The sequence below is a fragment of the Culicoides brevitarsis genome, chromosome 1 (assembly GCF_036172545.1).
Source record: "Culicoides brevitarsis isolate CSIRO-B50_1 chromosome 1, AGI_CSIRO_Cbre_v1, whole genome shotgun sequence".
Taxonomy (NCBI): domain Eukaryota; kingdom Metazoa; phylum Arthropoda; class Insecta; order Diptera; family Ceratopogonidae; genus Culicoides; species Culicoides brevitarsis.
Window position 1 is genome coordinate 32,458,658 of NC_087085.1, and position 20,042 is coordinate 32,478,699.

At 30.1% G+C, this 20,042-nt stretch overlaps 6 protein-coding genes across 7 annotated transcripts in view; 4 read left to right on the forward strand and 2 right to left on the reverse strand.

Annotated features, from left to right (window-relative positions):
- Positions 1–4,195, forward strand: part of LOC134835454 (uncharacterized) — a 35,241-nt gene extending 31,046 nt beyond the window's left edge. Inside the window, 6 exon segments of the mRNA XM_063850335.1 lie at positions 57–290; positions 353–449; positions 520–647; positions 1,631–1,710; positions 1,779–2,291; positions 2,903–4,195. Coding sequence (XP_063706405.1) covers positions 57–290; positions 353–449; positions 520–647; positions 1,631–1,710; positions 1,779–2,291; positions 2,903–4,081 — 2,231 coding nt within the window. The 3' untranslated portion in view covers positions 4,082–4,195.
- A 3,292-nt stretch (positions 4,196–7,487) lies between these two features.
- Positions 7,488–9,996, reverse strand: LOC134836470 (histone-lysine N-methyltransferase SMYD3-like). Its single transcript, XM_063851677.1, has 7 exons — positions 9,756–9,996; positions 9,451–9,695; positions 9,268–9,395; positions 8,556–8,741; positions 8,202–8,499; positions 7,975–8,137; positions 7,488–7,912 (listed from the first exon to the last, which is right to left on the reverse strand). Exons 1-7 carry the CDS (start codon positions 9,893–9,895, stop codon positions 7,624–7,626), a joined length of 1,449 nt encoding a protein of 482 aa, XP_063707747.1. The 5' UTR covers positions 9,896–9,996; the 3' UTR covers positions 7,488–7,623.
- Positions 9,997–10,883: 887 nt separating this feature from the next.
- Positions 10,884–11,730, forward strand: LOC134833818 (uncharacterized). Of its 2 annotated transcripts, none has more exons than XM_063848278.1 (4): positions 10,884–10,981; positions 11,038–11,212; positions 11,261–11,322; positions 11,378–11,730. In XM_063848278.1, exons 1-4 carry the CDS (start codon positions 10,925–10,927, stop codon positions 11,519–11,521), a joined length of 438 nt encoding a protein of 145 aa, XP_063704348.1. In that variant the 5' UTR covers positions 10,884–10,924; the 3' UTR covers positions 11,522–11,730. The 2 variants fall into 2 exon arrangements, with proteins under 2 accessions (XP_063704348.1, XP_063704356.1); XM_063848286.1 differs by having other exon boundaries at positions 11,270–11,322.
- Positions 11,731–12,528: 798 nt separating this feature from the next.
- Positions 12,529–16,290, reverse strand: LOC134833808 (adiponectin receptor protein). Its single transcript, XM_063848266.1, has 6 exons — positions 16,000–16,290; positions 14,143–14,260; positions 13,850–14,081; positions 13,315–13,766; positions 12,873–13,254; positions 12,529–12,816 (listed from the first exon to the last, which is right to left on the reverse strand). Exons 2-6 carry the CDS (start codon positions 14,166–14,168, stop codon positions 12,685–12,687), a joined length of 1,224 nt encoding a protein of 407 aa, XP_063704336.1. The 5' UTR covers positions 14,169–14,260; positions 16,000–16,290; the 3' UTR covers positions 12,529–12,684.
- A 35-nt stretch (positions 16,291–16,325) lies between these two features.
- On the forward strand, positions 16,326–17,126 carry LOC134838124 (large ribosomal subunit protein uL30m). Its single transcript, XM_063853589.1, has 3 exons — positions 16,326–16,534; positions 16,600–16,723; positions 16,783–17,126. Exons 1-3 carry the CDS (start codon positions 16,401–16,403, stop codon positions 17,080–17,082), a joined length of 558 nt encoding a protein of 185 aa, XP_063709659.1. The 5' UTR covers positions 16,326–16,400; the 3' UTR covers positions 17,083–17,126.
- A 239-nt stretch (positions 17,127–17,365) lies between these two features.
- Positions 17,366–20,000, forward strand: LOC134830294 (transcription initiation factor TFIID subunit 6). The gene is made up of 5 exons (XM_063843724.1): positions 17,366–18,444; positions 18,976–19,421; positions 19,477–19,653; positions 19,710–19,801; positions 19,861–20,000. The coding sequence occupies exons 1-5, from the start codon at positions 17,533–17,535 to the stop codon at positions 19,947–19,949; spliced, it is 1,716 nt and encodes a 571-aa protein (XP_063699794.1). The 5' UTR covers positions 17,366–17,532; the 3' UTR covers positions 19,950–20,000.
- Positions 20,001–20,042: the final 42 nt, after the last annotated feature.

A 20,042-nucleotide genomic window follows, 5' to 3' on the forward strand; every position in this document is an offset into this window, starting at 1 on the left:
TTTATATGCAGCACACGACACACGTTCTGAGTAAAATAAATGCATTTCTAATGTAGGTCGTTCGATTAGTCTTGGCTCGAATCCAGGGCTGCCAATTCGCCATTGCACGAGTGCAACGCCGGGCTTGCGTTACAAAAATTTGGGCAAAAGTGGCTTGCGTGTCAGCAATGTTGGGCTCGGTACGTGGTCCATTTTCGCGCCATCCGTATCCGAGGAGCAAGCAGAAACAATAATTAAATTGGCTGTGGACAGTGGAATCAATATTTTTGACTTATCGGAAGCGCATTCAGGTAAAACATTTTTTTTTTTTTTGTTGAAACATGAGAAAAATATTGATTTTTTTTTATCGCAGGCATCCGCGCAGAAATTGAACTCGGAAAAATTCTGCAGAAATATCAGTGGAAACGTGCAAGTTATGTTGTCACAACGAAAATTTATTGGAGCACAAAGTAAGGACTTTATCATTGTTTGAAGAATCTTGTGCAAACCTCGCCATTTTTTTTTTTGTTTTGTTTGCAGGTCAGATGAACGTGGCTTATCGCGAAAACACATAATTGAAAGTGTCCAAGCCAGCTTAAATCGTCTGCAATTATCCTACATTGATATCGTGATTGTGCACAAAGCTGACTCAATGTGTCCCATGGAAGGTAAGTCCCGCTGCGATTATTTTTAACATGCCGCATGCAATTCACTGCAGAAAATTTATATTTATGTCCAAGCGTGAATTTTACGAAAAATTTATTATAACAAAAAATTTTAATTGACATAAGCGCATTTTGATAATTTTTTAGAATTAAATTTAAATTAAATTTTTATTTTTTTAAATTTAAAACAAATTTTTCGATAAGAATTTTTGTTTAATTTTATTTAAAAATTTTTTTACTTTATTTTATTTTAATTAAAAATTTTACAAAATTTTTAAGATTTTTTTTTTATAATTTTAATTTGTTTTTCGAAGCAAAGAATTTTTGTTAAATTTTATTCATTTTAATTTTTAAAAAATTTTCTTCTCAAATTTTTTTTTTTTTATTTTAATTAATTTAATTTTAATGAAACTTTTCTGTATAAAATTATTTCAAAACTATTTTTTTTTAAATTTTATTTTTAATTTTTTTTTTTTTTTTTACAAAATTTTTAAATTATGAACTAGAATTTAATTCATAGAATTTTTCTAATATTAAAAATAAAAAAATCAATATTTGATTAATAAAATTAAAAAAAAAAAAATTTCTAATATTTTATTTTGCAAAATTTTTGGTATTAAAAACAAAAAAATGTTAAAATAATAAAATTTATAAAATAAAAAATTAATTAAAAAACAAAATTAAAATTTATTAAATTAATTAAAGAAAATTTTCAAAAAATAACTTTTAGATTAATTCCAATTTTTTTTTTTGAATCCTCAGAAATTTTTTATTAATTTTTTTCTAAAATTTTTCTTTTGTTATTTTATAGAATTTTTTAACATTTTAAGCTTAAAATTATTTTTAAAAACTCACAGACAGACAAAAAATTCTTAAAATATTTTTTTTAATGAAAAATACGCTTGAATATTGTCGCAAGAGATTTTGGTTATTTATATAAATAACGTGTTCCGTATGTAATTTTTGTACGTTTTTTTTTCTTGCAGAGATTGTACGCGCGATGACTTATGTCATTTCACAGGGATGGGCGATGTATTGGGGCACTGCAAGATGGTCTCCAACAGAGGTACGTTCGCTCCATTACACACTTAATTACTAAATTTCGAGATAAAAATCAACAAATTTCCAATTTAGATAATGGAAGCGTACACGAACTGTCGTCAGTTTAATTGCATCACGCCGATAGTCGAGCAAGCAGAATATCACATGTTTTATCGTGAAAAAGCCGAATTGTATTTGCCCGAGTTGTACAACAAAATTGGCGTCGGTTTGATGGCATGGGGCCCCTTGGCAATGGCGCTGGGCGAAGTGCAAAACGGTGAACGTCTTTTATTCCCCAAGGGATCGTTCAAAGCGAAAAGTCACAGTTACTCGTGGACCGAAGACGAGTTGAACAAAGAGGTAAGAGAAATAATGCGAATTTAATGGCGGACATTAAGTTTAATCGTGCAAATGAAATAGGAACGATTGGAAGAGGGAAGACGACACTGTGATAAAGTACGAGATTTAGCTAATTTGGCGGAAAAATTGGGTTGCAGCGCGATACAATTATCGATTGCATGGTCGTTGAAGCATGAGCCTGTGCAGTGTTTATTGCTCGGAGCAACGACGCCAGAGCAGTTGCATCAAAGTTTGCAAGCACTTCAGGTAAGTTTAGCAAAATTAGACAAAAATTAAAAGTATTTTCGATTTCATTATTTACCTTCGAAAAGTAAAATTTTCAATTGAAATTAAAAAAAAAATATTTTTTTATAAAAAATTTGAAAACTATAAAATTTTACAATTTATCCGAATTTTAGAAAAAATTATTTATTTATTTTTTTATGGCTTAACAACAATTTTCTATCAAAATTGATATTTTCTTTCGATTTTTTATCATTTTAAAATAAAAAAAAAATTAAATTGTAATAAAATTTTGTTTTTTTTAACATATTTTAACAAAAATTTTGTAGAAATTTTATTTTTTTAAAAAACCAAAGAAAATTCAAGTAATATATTTTGAAAATTTTCTTAACTTTTAGATTTCTTAAATATTTATCAAAAAAAATTTTTAAATGATAATTTTGACTTTTAAGCTTATTTTAAAAAGTTTTATATTTTGCTATAAAAGTTTTTTTTTTAAATTTTAGATACCTACTTGATATAAAAAAAATCTCTTGTTAAAATTGAAAGAAAAATTAAAAAGAATGAAATCGAATTTTAAATTATTTTTTATTAATTTTTTTCTGAATTTTTGGAGTAAAAATGTATTTTTTTAGCTTTTGCCACGTTTGTCAACTGGCGTGATGTTGGAAATCGAGCGTATTTTGGACAACAAACCCATTCGTCCCCCGATGATATCCACGTTGGCGCTTCGGTGACAATCGGCTTGCCCGCCAGGCGGCGGGCTCGGCAGCTCAATCGGAGGACCAGGCGGCGAAACACCAAAAGACGAGGACGTAAGTATCGGCGAGGAACAGAAAGATTCGGGCAAATTGAGTTTTTGCGAAATTCAGTGACAACAGGGGATCTTAGACAACAACAAATTTTTTAATAAATCTTCTACTAAACGCTTAGATAAATCAAGTAATAGTTCTAGCAAAGATAACATAAAATATATAAGAGTCTCGACATCCAGTAACGATCTCAAGAGTCCCTTAGCAGCGACGCAGCAGCAGCAACAACAACCACTTTTCAATACTCGCTTAGATAGTAATTCGAATAACAATTATAATAACTTAGATACGATAAATGAGCAACAACAACAGCAACACCAGCTACCAAGTGCACGCCAATTAGATCGCAATAAGTCAATTGATTCGATCAAGCCGACCCCCGAAAACGGAAAGACTAACAACAGCAGTGATAAGATACGCCGCAACTCAAGTCTCATGAATTTTAAGTCGCTAGACATAAGTCTCAAGTCCATTTATGCCTCGCTCAAGGGCACGAAGGCGTCGCACGAAAAGGAAAAGGCGGCAAAAGTCGAGGCGGCGACAACGCGCGACGACTCCATTAACACAAGCACCGCCAGTATCCGCAAACCGCCCTTCCTGAAGATCGAAACGGTCGAGCACGACGAGTCGCAAACGTTGCTCATGTATCCCCAGAGTCCAGGTGGGTCTGCACACCATAGACGCAGCTTTGACACAAACAGCTCCGCCTTCCTTAGCACGCACCAATACACGGAATTCTCGCAATCGCGTGCCAGCTCTCCCTACTTGTGTGTCAGTGCGCAAAATATTCGCCGATCCTCCACTTCGGACATTATCGGCAACAAACGGGGCGGCAGCGGAAGTCATTCTGCTGCTGAAAGTCGCAGACCGAGCACGAGCGATCTGCTAAGACGTGCGCGCGAACGCAAAGGCAGTGAGGGACGCTTGGGGAGAAGCATTTCTCACGGCTGCGTTAATCGAGGCGGAGGAATGCGAAATCGCCGAACTAGTATGGCTTACTAAAAACCAAAAAAAAAAACTAAAAAAAGAAAACTCTTATATATTTTTTTGTATCATTTTTGAATTGAACGAAAATTATATATAAAAAAAATCATTTATAAGCATTATTAGAATTAGATAGACGCTAATTAATTAATTAATTAATCAATTTTTCATCTCATTTACTTTTTATATATTTAATTTTCACTTTAAAAAAATTGTATTACTAAAATTTTTATTCTATAAAATAATTTAAAAAAAAAATCATTAAAAAAAATGAAAAAAATTTTTGGACCAAAATTCATATATTTATTGTTCAGCAAAATATCACGACATTCCTGCTCACTAAATATATGAACATAAAAAAACCTTTCATTGGAAACGGAAATATTCACACAAACACTTTTTTGTTTTGTTTTGTTATTTTTCACGTTTTTTTCGCGTGTTGCTTCTTCTTCTACTTGTTCTTGTTCCATTTTAGCTTTTTTCAATAATTTTCTTTAAACAACAGAACAATAAACTTTTTAATCACTGCACACACGAAACACTCCCAAAACTGTTTTTTATAATTTATTTTTTTCTCTTTTAACGTAGTTGCTCCTATTAGAGTTTTTCCAGTTTTATTAGATTTTTTATTATATTTCATTATGATTGTAAATATAGAATTAAAAAAAAAATAATATTTTTATAGAAAAAATATTACAAGTGCACAATTTAATTTTACATTTAATTTTGTTCTACCTATTTTTCAGATGATCGCTTCCAGACAATGATAATACAATATTTTAGTTTTCTCTATTACTTCCGAATTCCCCTTTTCTTTCACAATTATTGTACAATTTCGATATAAAAAATACATTTAAACTCAAGAAATATATTATTATTATTATGAAACAAAGTAATACTAACTACACAAAAAAAAATCGAGTCCTGTGAGACTTTAATATCATTTTTAAAAGCACAACAAATAAATATACATAATATGAAGTATTATTAAAAGATATCGCTTGAACATTAGTCTCACAATTTTTTATCCTTTAAAATAAACAGCTTGTTTAAAAATAATTATATATATAAACAATTGTTTAAAATTGTGAAATTATATAACTTTTAATAATAATAAATATTAATAATAAAAAATCACAAATATACTATTTAGCAATGCCAAAAGTGCATCTTTTAGAAGAGAACATTATGATATATAATTAATTAAATAAATATAATAACATTGTAAAGTTAATTACTGCTGTAACAGAGTCGATCAAAGCACTTCTGTGACGAAAAAATGTATAATAATAAAAAATAGAGAATTAAAAAAAATCTTTATATTAAAGACAAATTATATCGTACTGTACTTATTACAAACAAAGATCGTTAAAACTTAAATAAATGGTAATAATTATTGTGAAAGAAATTGCTCTTAATTATAAAACATTATATAAGCTGACTTGCATCAAGCTATTTTATTATTATTAATAAAACAATGCATAATAATATATGTAACATGTAAAATAATAATAAATAATAAAAAAGACTTACAGCTTAGAACTTTTTCGTTAATGTTTGTTTTTTGTTTAAAAAATCGTAAAAAAATTTATATAGGATAATAAAAATTTAGCGTGCATCAACACCAATTAGCTAGCAAATTATTATAATAAAAAATAAAAAAAAAATATGATTTACAATTTTATAGATAGAGAAAAATTTCCTCAACTTTAATAATTTATTTTATTCAAAAAAATAATAAAAAGTGCGAACAATGAACAATAAAATTATTAGTCAGTACTGCTATATGAACAAAAAATAAAATGTGCATTAACTACGTTGGCGAAGAAAGGAAAAAAAAAGTAAAAATTAGAAAATAGTATCCAGTGCTTATGAATTTTAAATAAATAGTAAAAAAAATCTTTCAGTTTTATATGAATTTAATATTAAAAATGAGAGAAAACGTTTCAAACACGGTTCCTTATTAATAAAAAATATATATTAAATTAGAAATATTATTTTCAGTTTAATATCAAAAATTAACGAATCTTATATTAATGAGACATGTTCATAAAAAAATACGCTTGAAAGCAGTTTCATAATAAATATAATAAAAATGCTTTATAAGCTTCATTTTTTAATCCAAAACATAACGTAATAAAAAATTTAATTTTTAAAGTTTCAACTTAGAAAATCTTACAAACTTAGCTGTGCAAGACCTTTTTTAGGGACAATCTAGATAAAAAGCACCATATTTTTTATTTTTTCATGATCTCCGTTTTGCTCAAAAAAATATTTCGTTGAAAAAAATAAATTTATTAAACTAGAGAATGAATCAAAACCTTAAGTGCACATTTTTTAATAAGGAATGAATAAATATATTAAATTTGTTTTAATCATATATAAAATTTAAATAAAAAAATTATATGGCAATATATTAATTGAAAAAAGCTCCTTAATTGCTTCCTCCAGCCTCGACTGGAATTGTCATATCAACATCTATCTAGCTCTTGTTATATAATTTTATGAGTGAATTACATTAGAAAAGCAAAAAAATTACATTACAAGAAAATAAACAATAATAATAATAATTGTGATAATAAATACTTTTGAAAAAGTATATAATAAATAATATATACCGAAAGATTTCAACTTTGTAGATAAACATATTTCACTAAAATAATAAAAAAGTAAATTATAATCATGCAAAGAGTAAAAAAAATATATATAATAAAAACGCAGCATCACATAAAAAACAACTTTATATATAAAAACAAAAACATATAGAATATAAATCAAACTTTTTAAGTATTTTACGATCTTTATTAAAAAAAACTGTTAATTAATTATATATAAATATATATATTATATATGCTTAAATCGATTTTACTATTCATCAAACATATATAAATATATTAAAAATGGCAATATATTCTTTAGTATCGCAAAATCTTTTGAATATCTTAAACTATAAATTCGTCATCCTCTCATATAAATAGTAAAAAAAATCATATTCATTAAAAATAAAAAGTTTTCAAAATGTACAATAATAAAAAAAAAGTCACAAAAAACAAACATAACTGAAAAAAGTTAGAATTACGAATATAATTAATTAATAATAATTATTATTAAACAAAATAGGAATGTTATACTGCAAATTATAAAAAAAAACGAAAATTACTATATAATATGCATCATTTAAAAATCGCAAAGCAAATAGTTTTAAAAAAAAGTTTTTCGAAATAATATAATAATAATTAATATAATATTTAATAATGAGCAAAGCCAAAACAACTTGCAAGAAAAAAAATATAGGATTGATTTTTTGTAGTTTTTGTTTATTTATATTAAAAAAATATTTAAAAATTTATTGCAAAGCAAAAAAAATGAAGATTATTGAAAGAGAATTAAATAAAAGTGATTTAAAAATAAAAAAAATATTTTTTTGAATTAAAACTTTATTTATTACTGATTTAAAGACAAATATAATTTTATTTATTTATTTATAGATTAAATGTTAATGATACATATACACAGTGCTTATGAGTAAAATAAGAAGAGAGTAAGTAAAAAAGCGGTTTTTAAGCGGCTTCCTCTTCTGGGGGTGGAGGGGGTTTGTTTGCAGCTTCGCGAGCAGCAGCAGCCTTCGCTGCTTTCATGTGATCCTCGTTAATTGCAGTCAACTTTCTGAGAGACGGTTCAACCAAGTTGATATATACGCTGTGTTCCGTTCCATGGGTAATTTCCAAAATATCGGCGGCACTTCTCAAACATCCATAAGCCTCCAAATTGCGTTCTTGATCAGCTAGCAGTTTGCCGACCTTCATTTGAATGATGGCAGTTGATGGATGAATTGTTCCGTAGTAGTTTCTAAAAGAGAAAAAAATATTTTTTCAAGGAAGTGTGATGAGGAAATGCAACTTTTGGCTTACTCATATCCGGGAATTAATGCCTTTCCGTATTCAATGGCTTGGTCATACCGTTCCATAATTGTTGCACTGTCAAATGCGGCTTCAAGGGTTTTCAAATACCAAATGTTGTTTGTGGAAAATACACCTTTTTGCATCTTTACCATTACTTGCAAAATATCGAGATCTGAAAAAAAATTTTTTTTTCATGTAAAAATTAAATTTTTTAGTTGAAATTGAAATTTTCTCACAAGCAGTGTCATTCATCGCCATTTCATACAACTTCAAAGGTGTAAATTCCATCAAGTAGTTGTACATGTCCTTGTGCTCGGGATCAATTTCTTTCTCGCAAATGGGACACAAGTAAATATCCTTTCTCAAATCGAGGATATTGTCGCACTTTGGGTTGGGGCATTCGGCAGCAATCATCTTCATGGACTCCGTTTCGTCGCTGCATCGTGGGCAGGCACAAACAAAGTAATATTTGTCGAAAATCTCGTTCTGACGCAATTCCGTGGGAGTCATGTTGTCAACGTAGGAAATGAAAATCTAACGTTTTTGGTTAATTTTTTGATTTTTTTTTCATTTGAAAAGGATTTTCTTACTTGACTCCAGTTAACGGGGCCTGTTCCTTCGATGTCTTGTGTCAAGGTAATCGACAATTGGGATCCCTCGAATGTTGCGACGGCATTTGGGACACAACTGTGATCAACAATTGATGCGGCAAGGTAAATGCCTTGACCAGCATTTGCCATATCCTCATCAACGATGTGGTAGGAGTTGACACAGATCTAAAAAAAAAATTAGAAAAAAAATATTTTTCGTGAGTAAAGTTTGAATTTTATGATAAAAAACAATACGATTTTGGTCAAAAATTTAATTTTTCTCGTCATAAATTTAATGTTTCTTTTCAAGAATTTAATTTTTCTTTTAAAAAATTTAACTTTTTTTTTAATTTTTTTTTTTCTTAAAAAATTGGTTTTTCTTGTCGTAGCTTTTTTCTTTTCAAAATTATTTTTTTTTCAACCAAAATAAATTTTTTCTTGTATTGACAGAAAATTTTCTTGTCAAAAATATTATTTTTTTGTATAAAAAAGAATTTTAATTATTTAAAATTAAAGTATTTTTTTCAAAAATAATTTTTTTCCTCGTCAAAAATTTATAAAAAATCTTATAAAAAATTAAATTTTTGGTCTCAAATTATATTTTTTGCGAAAAAAAATTTTTTTTTTGTATCAAAAAATCGAAACTTTAAAAAAAAAATTTTTTTGACCTTAAAATTTAATTTTTTATTAAAAAATTCACAAAAAAACTTACTTGTCCATAAATGTGCAAGACAACGGGATAGCTTGGCATGTATTTTTCCGTTAGCAATTGTTGCAAGGCGTCATAAATTTCATTGAAGCGTTCCATACGGGTAACATCGCTTGAAATGTTTGGCAAATCTGCAAAGAAAAGTGTTACGTAACATCTTTTACGTAATTTTTTTCATCATCTTACGAGACATCAAATCTCCAAAAGTACGATATTCGCCTTTGGCATAGTAGCCACGGTCTGTGTCACCTCCGCTTGTGAGGCGCCAGACAATTCTCGCAATCAAACGGGCCTCATCTGGAAATTGATCGGGATGCTTGAGTCCGCCCAAGTGAGGACACTCAATTTTATGTTGGGCCCATCCAAAGGATTGGCAAGAATTGCTGCAATATCCCACGAAACGACATCCCAAGCATAATTTGATGTTTCCCCTAAAAAAATTTAAAAAAAATTAAATTTCTTTGTTCAAAAAATTTTTTTTCGCGACGTACTTTTTGAAACAATGATCACATCGGACTTTACGATATCTGCTATAGAGGATGCACGCAAAGGGATCCTCCTTCAGGATAGTTGTTCCTGCGCGTATTCCCTCGAATTTCGCTGCTGGACCACCTTTGTCTCCTCTAGCCATATCTTAATAAGTCCTTTGTGTCTTTTTTCTTCTTTTTTGACGTTTAATTAAAAATTTCTTTTTTTTTCTTTTGTAGATATTGCCACTGCGAATGCCAATTGCTAACTGAACGATCGTGTCTTTTGTACTTGAGTTCTATACCCTCTAAATATTTCCGCCTTTCTTCGTCGTCGTCGCCGTTAATCGACGAGAGAGAGCCAGACACCGTCATATCAGCGATAAACAATAATATTGCTTGCAAAAAAATCTATATTTACACTTGTTGTTCCTTTTTTTGGCGTTCGATGGGGTGATGAGTTAAAATTGATATACCTTAAACGACTTTAGTGACGCACACGTGCTGCAAAAATGCAACGAAAATTAAGCGTGTCGACATTTCTCGACAATTACGACAGTTGTGCGTTATCAAAAGTGTCGCCGTTGAAGGCATTTCTTTAAAAAAAAAATTAAAAATTTACGATTTTAGATTACATTTTTTGAGAGACAATTTTTTCATCATGATAAAAAAAATAAAAAAAATCAAATTAATTTTCTTTATTTTTAAATTTTTTTCAAATGACTTTAAAAACTTAAAAATTTATCAAAATTTGAAGTTTTTAATAAATGTCAATTCAAAAAATGACCGTTAAAAATTTTTTAAATTTTTTAAAGTGTCATTAACGCTCAAAAATGCACTTTTATCTGTGCAAAGTTCAATATTTCATCGCATTTAATCATCCTTTGGCGACAACGAACAAAAATAAAAATAATTTTTGATCAGTAAATATTTATTTATCATCATTGTGATCCGAAATTAGACTTTAACGCATTATTTTTGCTCATACGTCACTCTATATTTACAATTAGCAATGTCATGATCGTCAAAAAGTAGGTAGGTATCAACAATGTGATGAATGACCATGCGACAAGATAATTTGTACTTTCTCACCATATAATTAAAGTTACATCGACTTCTATTGTAATGGAAAAACAATTATTTTAGTTGGAAATCGATCTTTAAGCAGTTTTGTGTCTTTTTCTTGAAGAAAAATGAAAAATTTTATTTTATTTGGATTGTTTTTCGGTATTTTGTTGAATTTTTCCTTAGTAAGTCCTTGAAAATTTGATTTAAAATCTAAAATTATTAAAAGTTTGAATAAAAGGCAGCTCGCCCATCAAAGAAGGAACGTCAAGTAATGTTCGATGAATGTCTCGCTGAAGTGCCCGTTGAACTGGAAATCGCTGAGGCATTACGCGCCTTCAATTTTACGTCAGAAGATCCAAATGGAAAGTGTTTCATCAAGTGTTTGTGTCTGAAAGAGACTTTGTGTCATGAAGGTAAGACAAAATTCACGAAAAAATGGAGACTTCAAGATTTTATTTTAGGAGATTTAGCTATTAACGTAGAAATGATCGAAGGAATTGTTCCTCCAATGGCTCAAAGAATGGTAAAAAAAATATTTTCATTTTAAATCTTAAAAAAATCAAAAATTTTTACTCAAGGTAAGAGAAAACGGCGTCACATGCGGAGAAATAATGGGCGAAAATGACTGTGACACAGCCTACATGAGATTCAAGTGTTTCAATAACGGCATTCCTCGATACATAAGAAATATGTTAAGAGACATGGAACAATTTTTGTTCTAAATAAGACATCGGTTTATAGTAATCATACAATAATAAGTTTTTATTTTCTATTTTTTTGTGACATAAATTTCTGGATTTATTTTACTTGAATACACTTCAATTATATTTTTTAACAATTTTTTTTATTGAAAGCCAGCAAATTAAATTAAAATTTAAAAAATAATTTTTAATTTTTTTTAATAAATTTTTAATTTGTTGAATAAATTTTAATTTTTTTTTTAAATTTTTTTTTTTTTTTTTTTGAATAAAATTTTAATTAAAATTAATTAAATTAAATTTTAAATTAAATTAATTAAAATTAATTAAATTAAATTTTAATTAAATTAATTAAAATTAAAATCAAATTATTTTTTTACAAAAAGAGAAATTTCATTAAAATTTTTCAATTTTTCCTTAAATTCCGTTCAAAAAAAATTAAATAAAAATGTTTTATCTAAAAAAATTACAATTTAATTTACTTTTTCGATGCATTATAAATAAAATTTCTCGTAAAAATAAATTTAAAAATTTAATTCAATTTTTGATCATTTACAAAAAAAAAATCTAACAAAGGAACGAGTTTCGAAAATAAAAAATGTAAAAAAAATTGTTGTATCCTATTGAACTAAAAAAAAATATTTTTCTATTCTAACAGGTTTCATGTAGGTATGTTAGTAATGGAAATTACCCTATAATTGTGTATATGTGTTAGAATACATTTTAACATAAGGAAACTAAGTAGCCATCGATCATATTACAAAAACGTCATCATCGTGCTTGAATTATATGTGTTTCTATGTAATTTTCTTTTATTTTTTGGTTGATAAGTAGATTTTTTTTACATATGATATAATGATAGTGCCGACAAAAAATTACTTGGCTCCATTTAAGCTCGCATCGTCATGTAAAAATGACCTCTCCATGTTAGTAACGAATAAGCTTCAAATAAATTACAATTTAAAAGTCTAAGAAAGTCTCTCCTCTTCCAATTTTTGTTCCCAAGAGCCAAGTTTTGATGATTTTTTGTGTTTTTGTGAAATTATTCGTTATAAAATATTTTTTTTTATAATTTTTCTATATTTTTTTTGTGTTTTTTGCAATTTTTTACTTCATTTGTCGATAAAAATTAATCAGATTATTTTTCTCTTTCATTATGATTCAGTTTTTGTTAAGAACTTTTGCATTTAGAAGGTGATTCCTTCGGGACGACTGCATTCGCCGACAGTTACGCGATACATCGCCATCTCACTGATGCCATGATAGTGCACAAAAGCGGCCGCAATGACGAACACATGAAAGATTTGATGACTTTGGAACTGAAATTAACGGAAAAAAATGAATATTTTGTACGAAAATAAGAAAAAATAAATACCCAAATATCGCATTTGCCGGGGAACCAACGTTCGGGAATCCGTAAAGCGTAGAAGCATGCACCCATGATGTACAAGAGACCCATGAGAACGAGCCATCCTATGCTGGCTTTGCTAATTTTGTCCATCCATCCTTCCATGATGAGATAATGAATGGCGGGAATGACGCCCGACAATCCGAATGCCATGAAAACGCCGGCACGCACAGGTCGCAAGTTGGGCTGCGAGAATTTGTCCCACAACGAGGCAATAATGGATGCCATACCGAGGATACACACGACAGATAGGTAGATAACTTTCGGCTGATAGTGACAATAGAAGCCATAGTAGAGCCATGGAACAAAGGAACCCATAATGAGCAAAGCAATTCCGCAATAATCCAATCTAAAATTAAAATTTCAATGAAAATTTACAATTTTTAATGAAATTTAGGAGGATACTTACTTTGAAAATAGTTTTCCGACCATTTCCGAGTGGCATGACAACGTGTGAAAGGCAAAGGAGAATCCTAAACAAATGATTGCGCCCGCAAAGAATGCACTAAAAATCAATTTCTCCTGGAATTGTATCTCGAATGAGGGCCGGGTGAGGAAATAAGCCGCCACGCCGATAAACATGATGCATCCTAACAAGTGAGTCCAAATATTGCCCGTTTCCGTGTGAATGCGAAAGACGGATTTGAAACAAGCGCCAAACGATGGCAATGGCGGACGATGTCCTTTGTGCAAATAATCGTTGTCCTGCAACCATTTTGGCAAATTCTGAAAATGACAGACTTTCCACGACGCTTCCCACACTTTTCGCACAAAAACTTCCGCTTGTTCGGCGGCATTGTGTGCCAACGCACCCAAATCTATCTCATCCGACAAAACGCCAGCCTTCAGTACTTCAGTCATCTGCAAGCAAAATGTTATCACACATTAAATTGAAAAAGTTTTCTTATCGCAGCGACAACAAAATTATCGAACGAGTCACTCACTTCTTCCTCAAGCAACTGATTATCTTCGGGTGTCGACGGCAAGGGGCATCCGGCATCATCTTCCTCGACCAAATCGTCGTCAATGTCGAGCAAATCCAAGTCCTCGGATGCCAACGAATCGATATCCGCCTGCCAGGCACGCCGCTTACGGATTTCATTGTTGAGGAATTGCTCGTCGAGCAGAACGTCGCTACCTTCGCCCGACATGCAGTCCGTGTTGCGTGACATGTTGCTGCAAAAGTGAAATCAAAACTGAACAACGAACGATTAACACAGTTTACGAGTGTGCTTACCTTAAAGTACGTTGATGATTACTCATTTTTTTAATTTTTTTTTATTGTTGCTTAGATTAGATTCTCCTGATAATTTTTTTCGAATCTAAACAACACTCTCTACGAATTGTGCTCTGTTCTGTAAATACAAAAATACACGTGAATTGATTATTGATTTTTTTTCTTTGTATTAAGTTCTACTTATTGGATGATGTTTACTTTTTTATAAATAATCGAAACACGAATAGATAAAGTTATAGTACCTATTTCAAATGGAAATAATTTCACAATCACAGAAAACTTTTTTCACAAGAACTTTATGAAATTTGAAAGGATGAGGACAGTCAGATGTTAACTTTCCAACTTTTTAAAAATTTATTTTCCTCTTAGGACGTACAAGAAATAATGCACGACATCCACAACTTTCTATATTGATCCTTATGTATCTAGTTACGGTTTACTGAAGGGCGATGCAATTGTTAAAAATGTTACAATTTCTATTTTTTTATATAATTTTTTTAAACTAAAAAAATTCGTGAAATTTTAAATAAAATTGAATTAAATAAAATATTTAAATATTTTTTAATTAAATAAATTAAAATTATAGTTTTTATACAAATTTAAATTTAAATTAATTAAAGTTTTTATTTATTTTTTTTTTTAATTTTTGAAAATTTTTAAATTAAAATTCAGTTTTTCTAAAAGAAAAATTGTCAAAAATTAAAAAAAAAAATAAATATTTTATATTAAAAATTTCTAAAACGATATTAAACTCTTTCAAAATTGAGGATAATTTTCAAAAAAAAAAATAATTTAATTTATATTTTTAATAAATTTTATCAAAATTATGGAATCTAGATATTTAAAAAAAAATCACCAAAATTTAAAAATTATAAAAAAATGATAAATTTTCACGATTTTTTGATTTTGTCGAAATTTTAAATTTTTCTGTCATATTTTTGATAAAAATGTAAAAGTTTTTTCTTCAAAACATTTAATTAATTAATTTATTTATTTATTTTTTTTTTAATTTATAAAAAAATAATTTTTGAAGGAAAAAATGAAAATTCATTTTTTTTTTACTAAGAAATAAATTTTTTTCTTAAAAATTATCATTTAATTGATAATTTTTTTACCAAAAAATCATTCAAAAAATTTCAAAATTTATAAAATTTAAATAAATGAATTTTAAAAATTTTAAAGAAATTTTCTTAAAAAATTATTTTTTTCTGAATATTGAGACTCATATTTAAATTTAAATCCTAAATTAACACAAAAAATATTTTAAAACCCAATTTAATCAATAACCTTTGACACGTGTCACCTGATTCGACAATTAAAAATTTTTTAATGGAGCAAAAAACCGTAAATTTGTATCAGCCTCATATAATTTTCATGCAACAATACTGCATTACTGACCATGACTATCATTTGTTTTGTTTATTTTTGTCGCAAAAACAGGAACGATAAAAGTACAAACAAAGCAATAAAGACCCGTATCAAGTAGCGATAGCAATCATTGAACTTTGTAGCCTCTTACTTGCGTCTTAAAAGCACTTTTTACGTCACGACGCACTCTTGATACGTAATCTCTGCATTTTTTGTGCCACTTTTATCTCGTCGAGTCTTACATAAGATTATTTTTTGTTTTTTTATTTCTCGTCTGGCAATGCTTTCGATAAATTGTGTAATGCCCGACCTAGACTCTTAATAAATGGAAGCGACGATTCGAATTAACTTTTGACCTTTTTGCTTTAATTTTTTATGAGTTCTTTTCTTCCTACTTTCGTTTCGTTTCAATGCACTTTTGCACCATATTTTAAAATGACGTGTAATGTTTTGGGAACTCCCGAACGGCGATTTTTGATGATTTTTTACCTTTTTTGCTCAAGGAACGTTTGTTAGAAAGTCTCCTTGATGGCTTTTGATGAGAAATTTCTTTGTTTTTCCTGCAATGAATTTTTTCTTTGATGACGACGAATTTTTGCGTCTTGTTGTTTTGATGAATTTTCAGGTTTTGAGAATTTCTCGTGCGATGAATTGTTGACTCAATCAACAATAGTTCCTAATTTTGAAGGGTTTTGGTCATTTTCTTTTTACACTGCCGCGTTTACTTGAATTTTCCGAGAAAATTACAATTTTTATTTTCTTTGTGATGATTGAACGGATAGTTTTCTGAAGGGAATCCAATTGGTTGACGATTTTGACATTTGCCGAGGTCCATATTGAGGAAAAAAATAGTAAACATCAAGTTTTTTCCTCATTTTAAGCTTTAAAAAATGTTGCGACAACTACTAAATGTGAGATCAACACTTCAGACGACCCAAGTGAGGACCCTTACAAACCACAAACACAACAAAAAATACATTTACAAAGACGGAGTCAAGTACAATAACATTTATTACTATCCACGGTGAGATTTTTCTGCATTCCTCAGTCGAATTTTGATTTTTAATGAACTTTTTAATGTATTTTTAGCACGCCAGATCATGTTGATCCCCCAATAGAACCCGCAAAATTGTTCCGTGTCGAGCGAATCAAGCCTCTGAAGGGAAATCCTCATTGGGAAAAGCGTATTTTGCGTGATTTGGGCCTTTTTGAGGTTAGTAAAAGTTGAATTTCAATGAAATTTCTTTAAACTTTCATCATTTTTTGTTGTAGGGAGGAGCAATTGCCATTGTAAAAAACATCCCGGAAAATAACGCGAGATTATGGAAAGTCAAGCATTTGATTCACATCACTCCAATTACTTTTCCGCACGGCGAACCCACAGCTGAGGACATAAATTACACTTTTTTGAAGGAAAATGGTGAATGTATTGTCGCCAAGAAGCTGGAAGTGCCCGCAGAACGTATTGAGGCAGCGGAAAAGTTCGAAAATGATCCCAAACGACTCGACAAGGAGACGGTGCAACGTGATTTGAGACTCAAATGGTTGAGTGGATGGAAGACTCCGATTTAAATGCTTAGTTAAAGTAAAAAATTAGTCGTTATTTGAATAAAAAATGAAAAAAAAAATTTTTTTTTTGATCATAGTGCTTCATTAAAGTGCATTTTTTGAGTCACGAAAAAATTTTCAGAACAAATTATTTTTTTTAAACAGAAATTCTGAAAATTTTCTTTGAAAACTTTAAATTTCTAAGGGGACATTGCCTCATTATTGCCCATATGACGCTACGCGCCTGGTTAAACGTCAAATCTTGGTTGCCCGGAGGCATGCAACATTCAATTCTGACTGGATTCGAGCAAGAGGCTTGTTTTGATTTGTAAAAATTGACTTACCTGACGATAAAATAGATAAAAAGTGACTGAAAATATGTGTAAAATTTAAATTTAATCCCGCAGCAACGAGAGAACGACAGGAAATTCCCGTAAAAAGTACAATTTTAATTGAAAACTGCCAAAAATCAGAATGTCCGCGGAACCAGAAGCATACGTCAACAACAAAAACTCCTCCAGCAAGAGCGGCGCTAATTCCTCGAGCAATTATGGCACGCAACTCTCCATGGAATCGATCAAAGTCATTGCCGAAAGCATTGGCATCGCTGCCCTGCCCGATGACGCTGCCAAAGAACTTGCGGATGACGTGAGTTTCAAACTCAAACAAATCGTCCAAGATGCCGCAAAATTCATGCATCATTCGAAACGGACCAAATTAGCTCTTAGCGACATCGATTCTTCGCTAAAAATACGAAATATTGAGCCGCAATATGGTTTCGTGACACCGGATTCGATTCCCTTTCGGTTCGCGAGTGGCGGCGGGCGCGAATTAAACTTCATGGAAGAGAAGGAAATCGATTTGAGTGAAGTAATTTCGGGAGGTACGCCTAAAATCCCGATTGATGTGTCGCTAAGGGCGCATTGGTTGTGCATTGATGGCGTACAACCGACAGTACCTGAGAATCCGCCGCCCTTGTCGAAGGAAGTGCAAGCACAGGATTCGGTTAATCCCGTGAAAAAGTTGGAAAAAGATGGGTTGAAGGACACGACAGGCAAACCGACGATCGGCAAGGCGCACAAACTTAAGACTGTGGAAACGGTTCACGTGAAGCAACTGGCGACGCATGAACTTTCGGTCGAGCAGCAATTGTACTACAAGGAAATAACGGAGGCATGTGTGGGTTCTGACGAAGCTAGACGAGCAGAAGCGCTGCAATCGTTGTCATGTGATCCAGGTTTGCACGAAATGTTGCCTCGGATGTGCACATTTATCGCGGAAGGTGTCAAAGTTAACGTCGTGCAAAATAATTTGGCACTTTTGATTTATTTGATGCGAATGGTGAGAGCGTTGTTGGACAATCCTGCCTTGTATCTCGAGAAATATGTAAGTTTTATTTATTTTTTTCAATAAGAAATTATTTTTTATTTTTTTTTTTTTAAACTTTTTGTCACAAAAAAAATTTAATGAAATTAAAAAAAAACAGTTTCAAAAATATTTCATAAAAAGTTTCAAAAATTAAAATAAAAAAATAAAAATTAAAAAAATTTGCAAATAAATTTTGTGAAAATTAAAAAATAGTTTTTCTTGCAAAAAAAAAAAATAAATAAATAAAAATAAAATAAATTAAAAATTAATTTTGTGAATATAAAGTTTTAAAAATTTTAATTAGTTTTTTAAAAATTAAATTAAACATTTTTTTCTTGCAAAAATATTTTTTCTTCTACAAAAATAATTCAAAACATAAAAAAATGTAAAATATTTCTAAAAATTAAAGAAAAACCAAAAACTCTAATTTTTTAAGAATACCTAATTATTTTTTTTTAATTTTATTTTTTTTATTTATTTATTTTTTTTTATTTTATTTTTTTTAAGAAGAAAAAATTATAATTAATTTTTATATGAAATTATTTTTAGCTCCACGAACTAATTCCATCTGTGTCGACGTGCATCGTATCGAAGCAACTTTGTGTGCGTCCCGAGCTGGATAACCATTGGGCATTACGTGACTTTGCTGCCCGTCTCATGGCTCAAATTTGCAAAAATTTCAATACATCAACGAACAACTTGCAAACTCGTGTTACTCGACTCTTTTCTTCTGCCTTGATGAACGACAAAACGCCGCTTTCGTCGCTTTACGGCTCACTCGCGGGACTTTCGGAGCTCGGAAGTGAAGTTATCAAAGTTTTCATTATCCCGCGTATTAAATTCGTGTCGGAGCGAATAGAACCGCACTTGCATGGCATTATGGTGAGCAACACAGACAAAATTGCAGCAGGTCATATTCGTACAATCATCCAAAAATCGTGTGCGCCCGTCATTAAAACGATTCGAAACCCTCCTGATGTCGTCGATGATTACAAGTAAGAAGATTTTTGAATGAATTTCGAGTTTTTATTGACAATTTTTAATTTTTAGACGTGATTATGGATCAATGGGTACGACATTGCATCAAGCAGTCATCAAAGCACGTCAACAAATAACAGCGCCAGCAACTACGACGCAAAGTTCGACGCCGGGCGTAGCGATTGTGAGTCAAGTAGCAATTCCGCAGGCAATTCAAAGACCACAAACAACACAAATTATCAGTAAACCGTAAGTTTTTAACATTTTTTGTGCAAAATTGAATTTTAAAATTAATTTTTCGACAGAATTTCAACACCTGGAAGTGCAATTCAACGACCTGCGATCGCAACAACGACACAAAAGTACGTGATTGTAACGCAAAGACCTACCACGCCAGGTAAAATTTTGAATTTTTAATAAATTTTTGACAAAATTTAACTTTTTTCATAATTTTAGCTGTTCAAAGACCCACACAAACCGTCACCGTTCAACCGAAGTTCATTGGATCATCTTCGCATCACGACGATTTGTCCCATCTAGAATAATTTTAGAGTTTAAGACTTTTTTTCACAAGTGTTTCATTTTTTTTTATCATAAAAAACTAATATAATTTATCTTAATTTTTGACGGATCAAAAG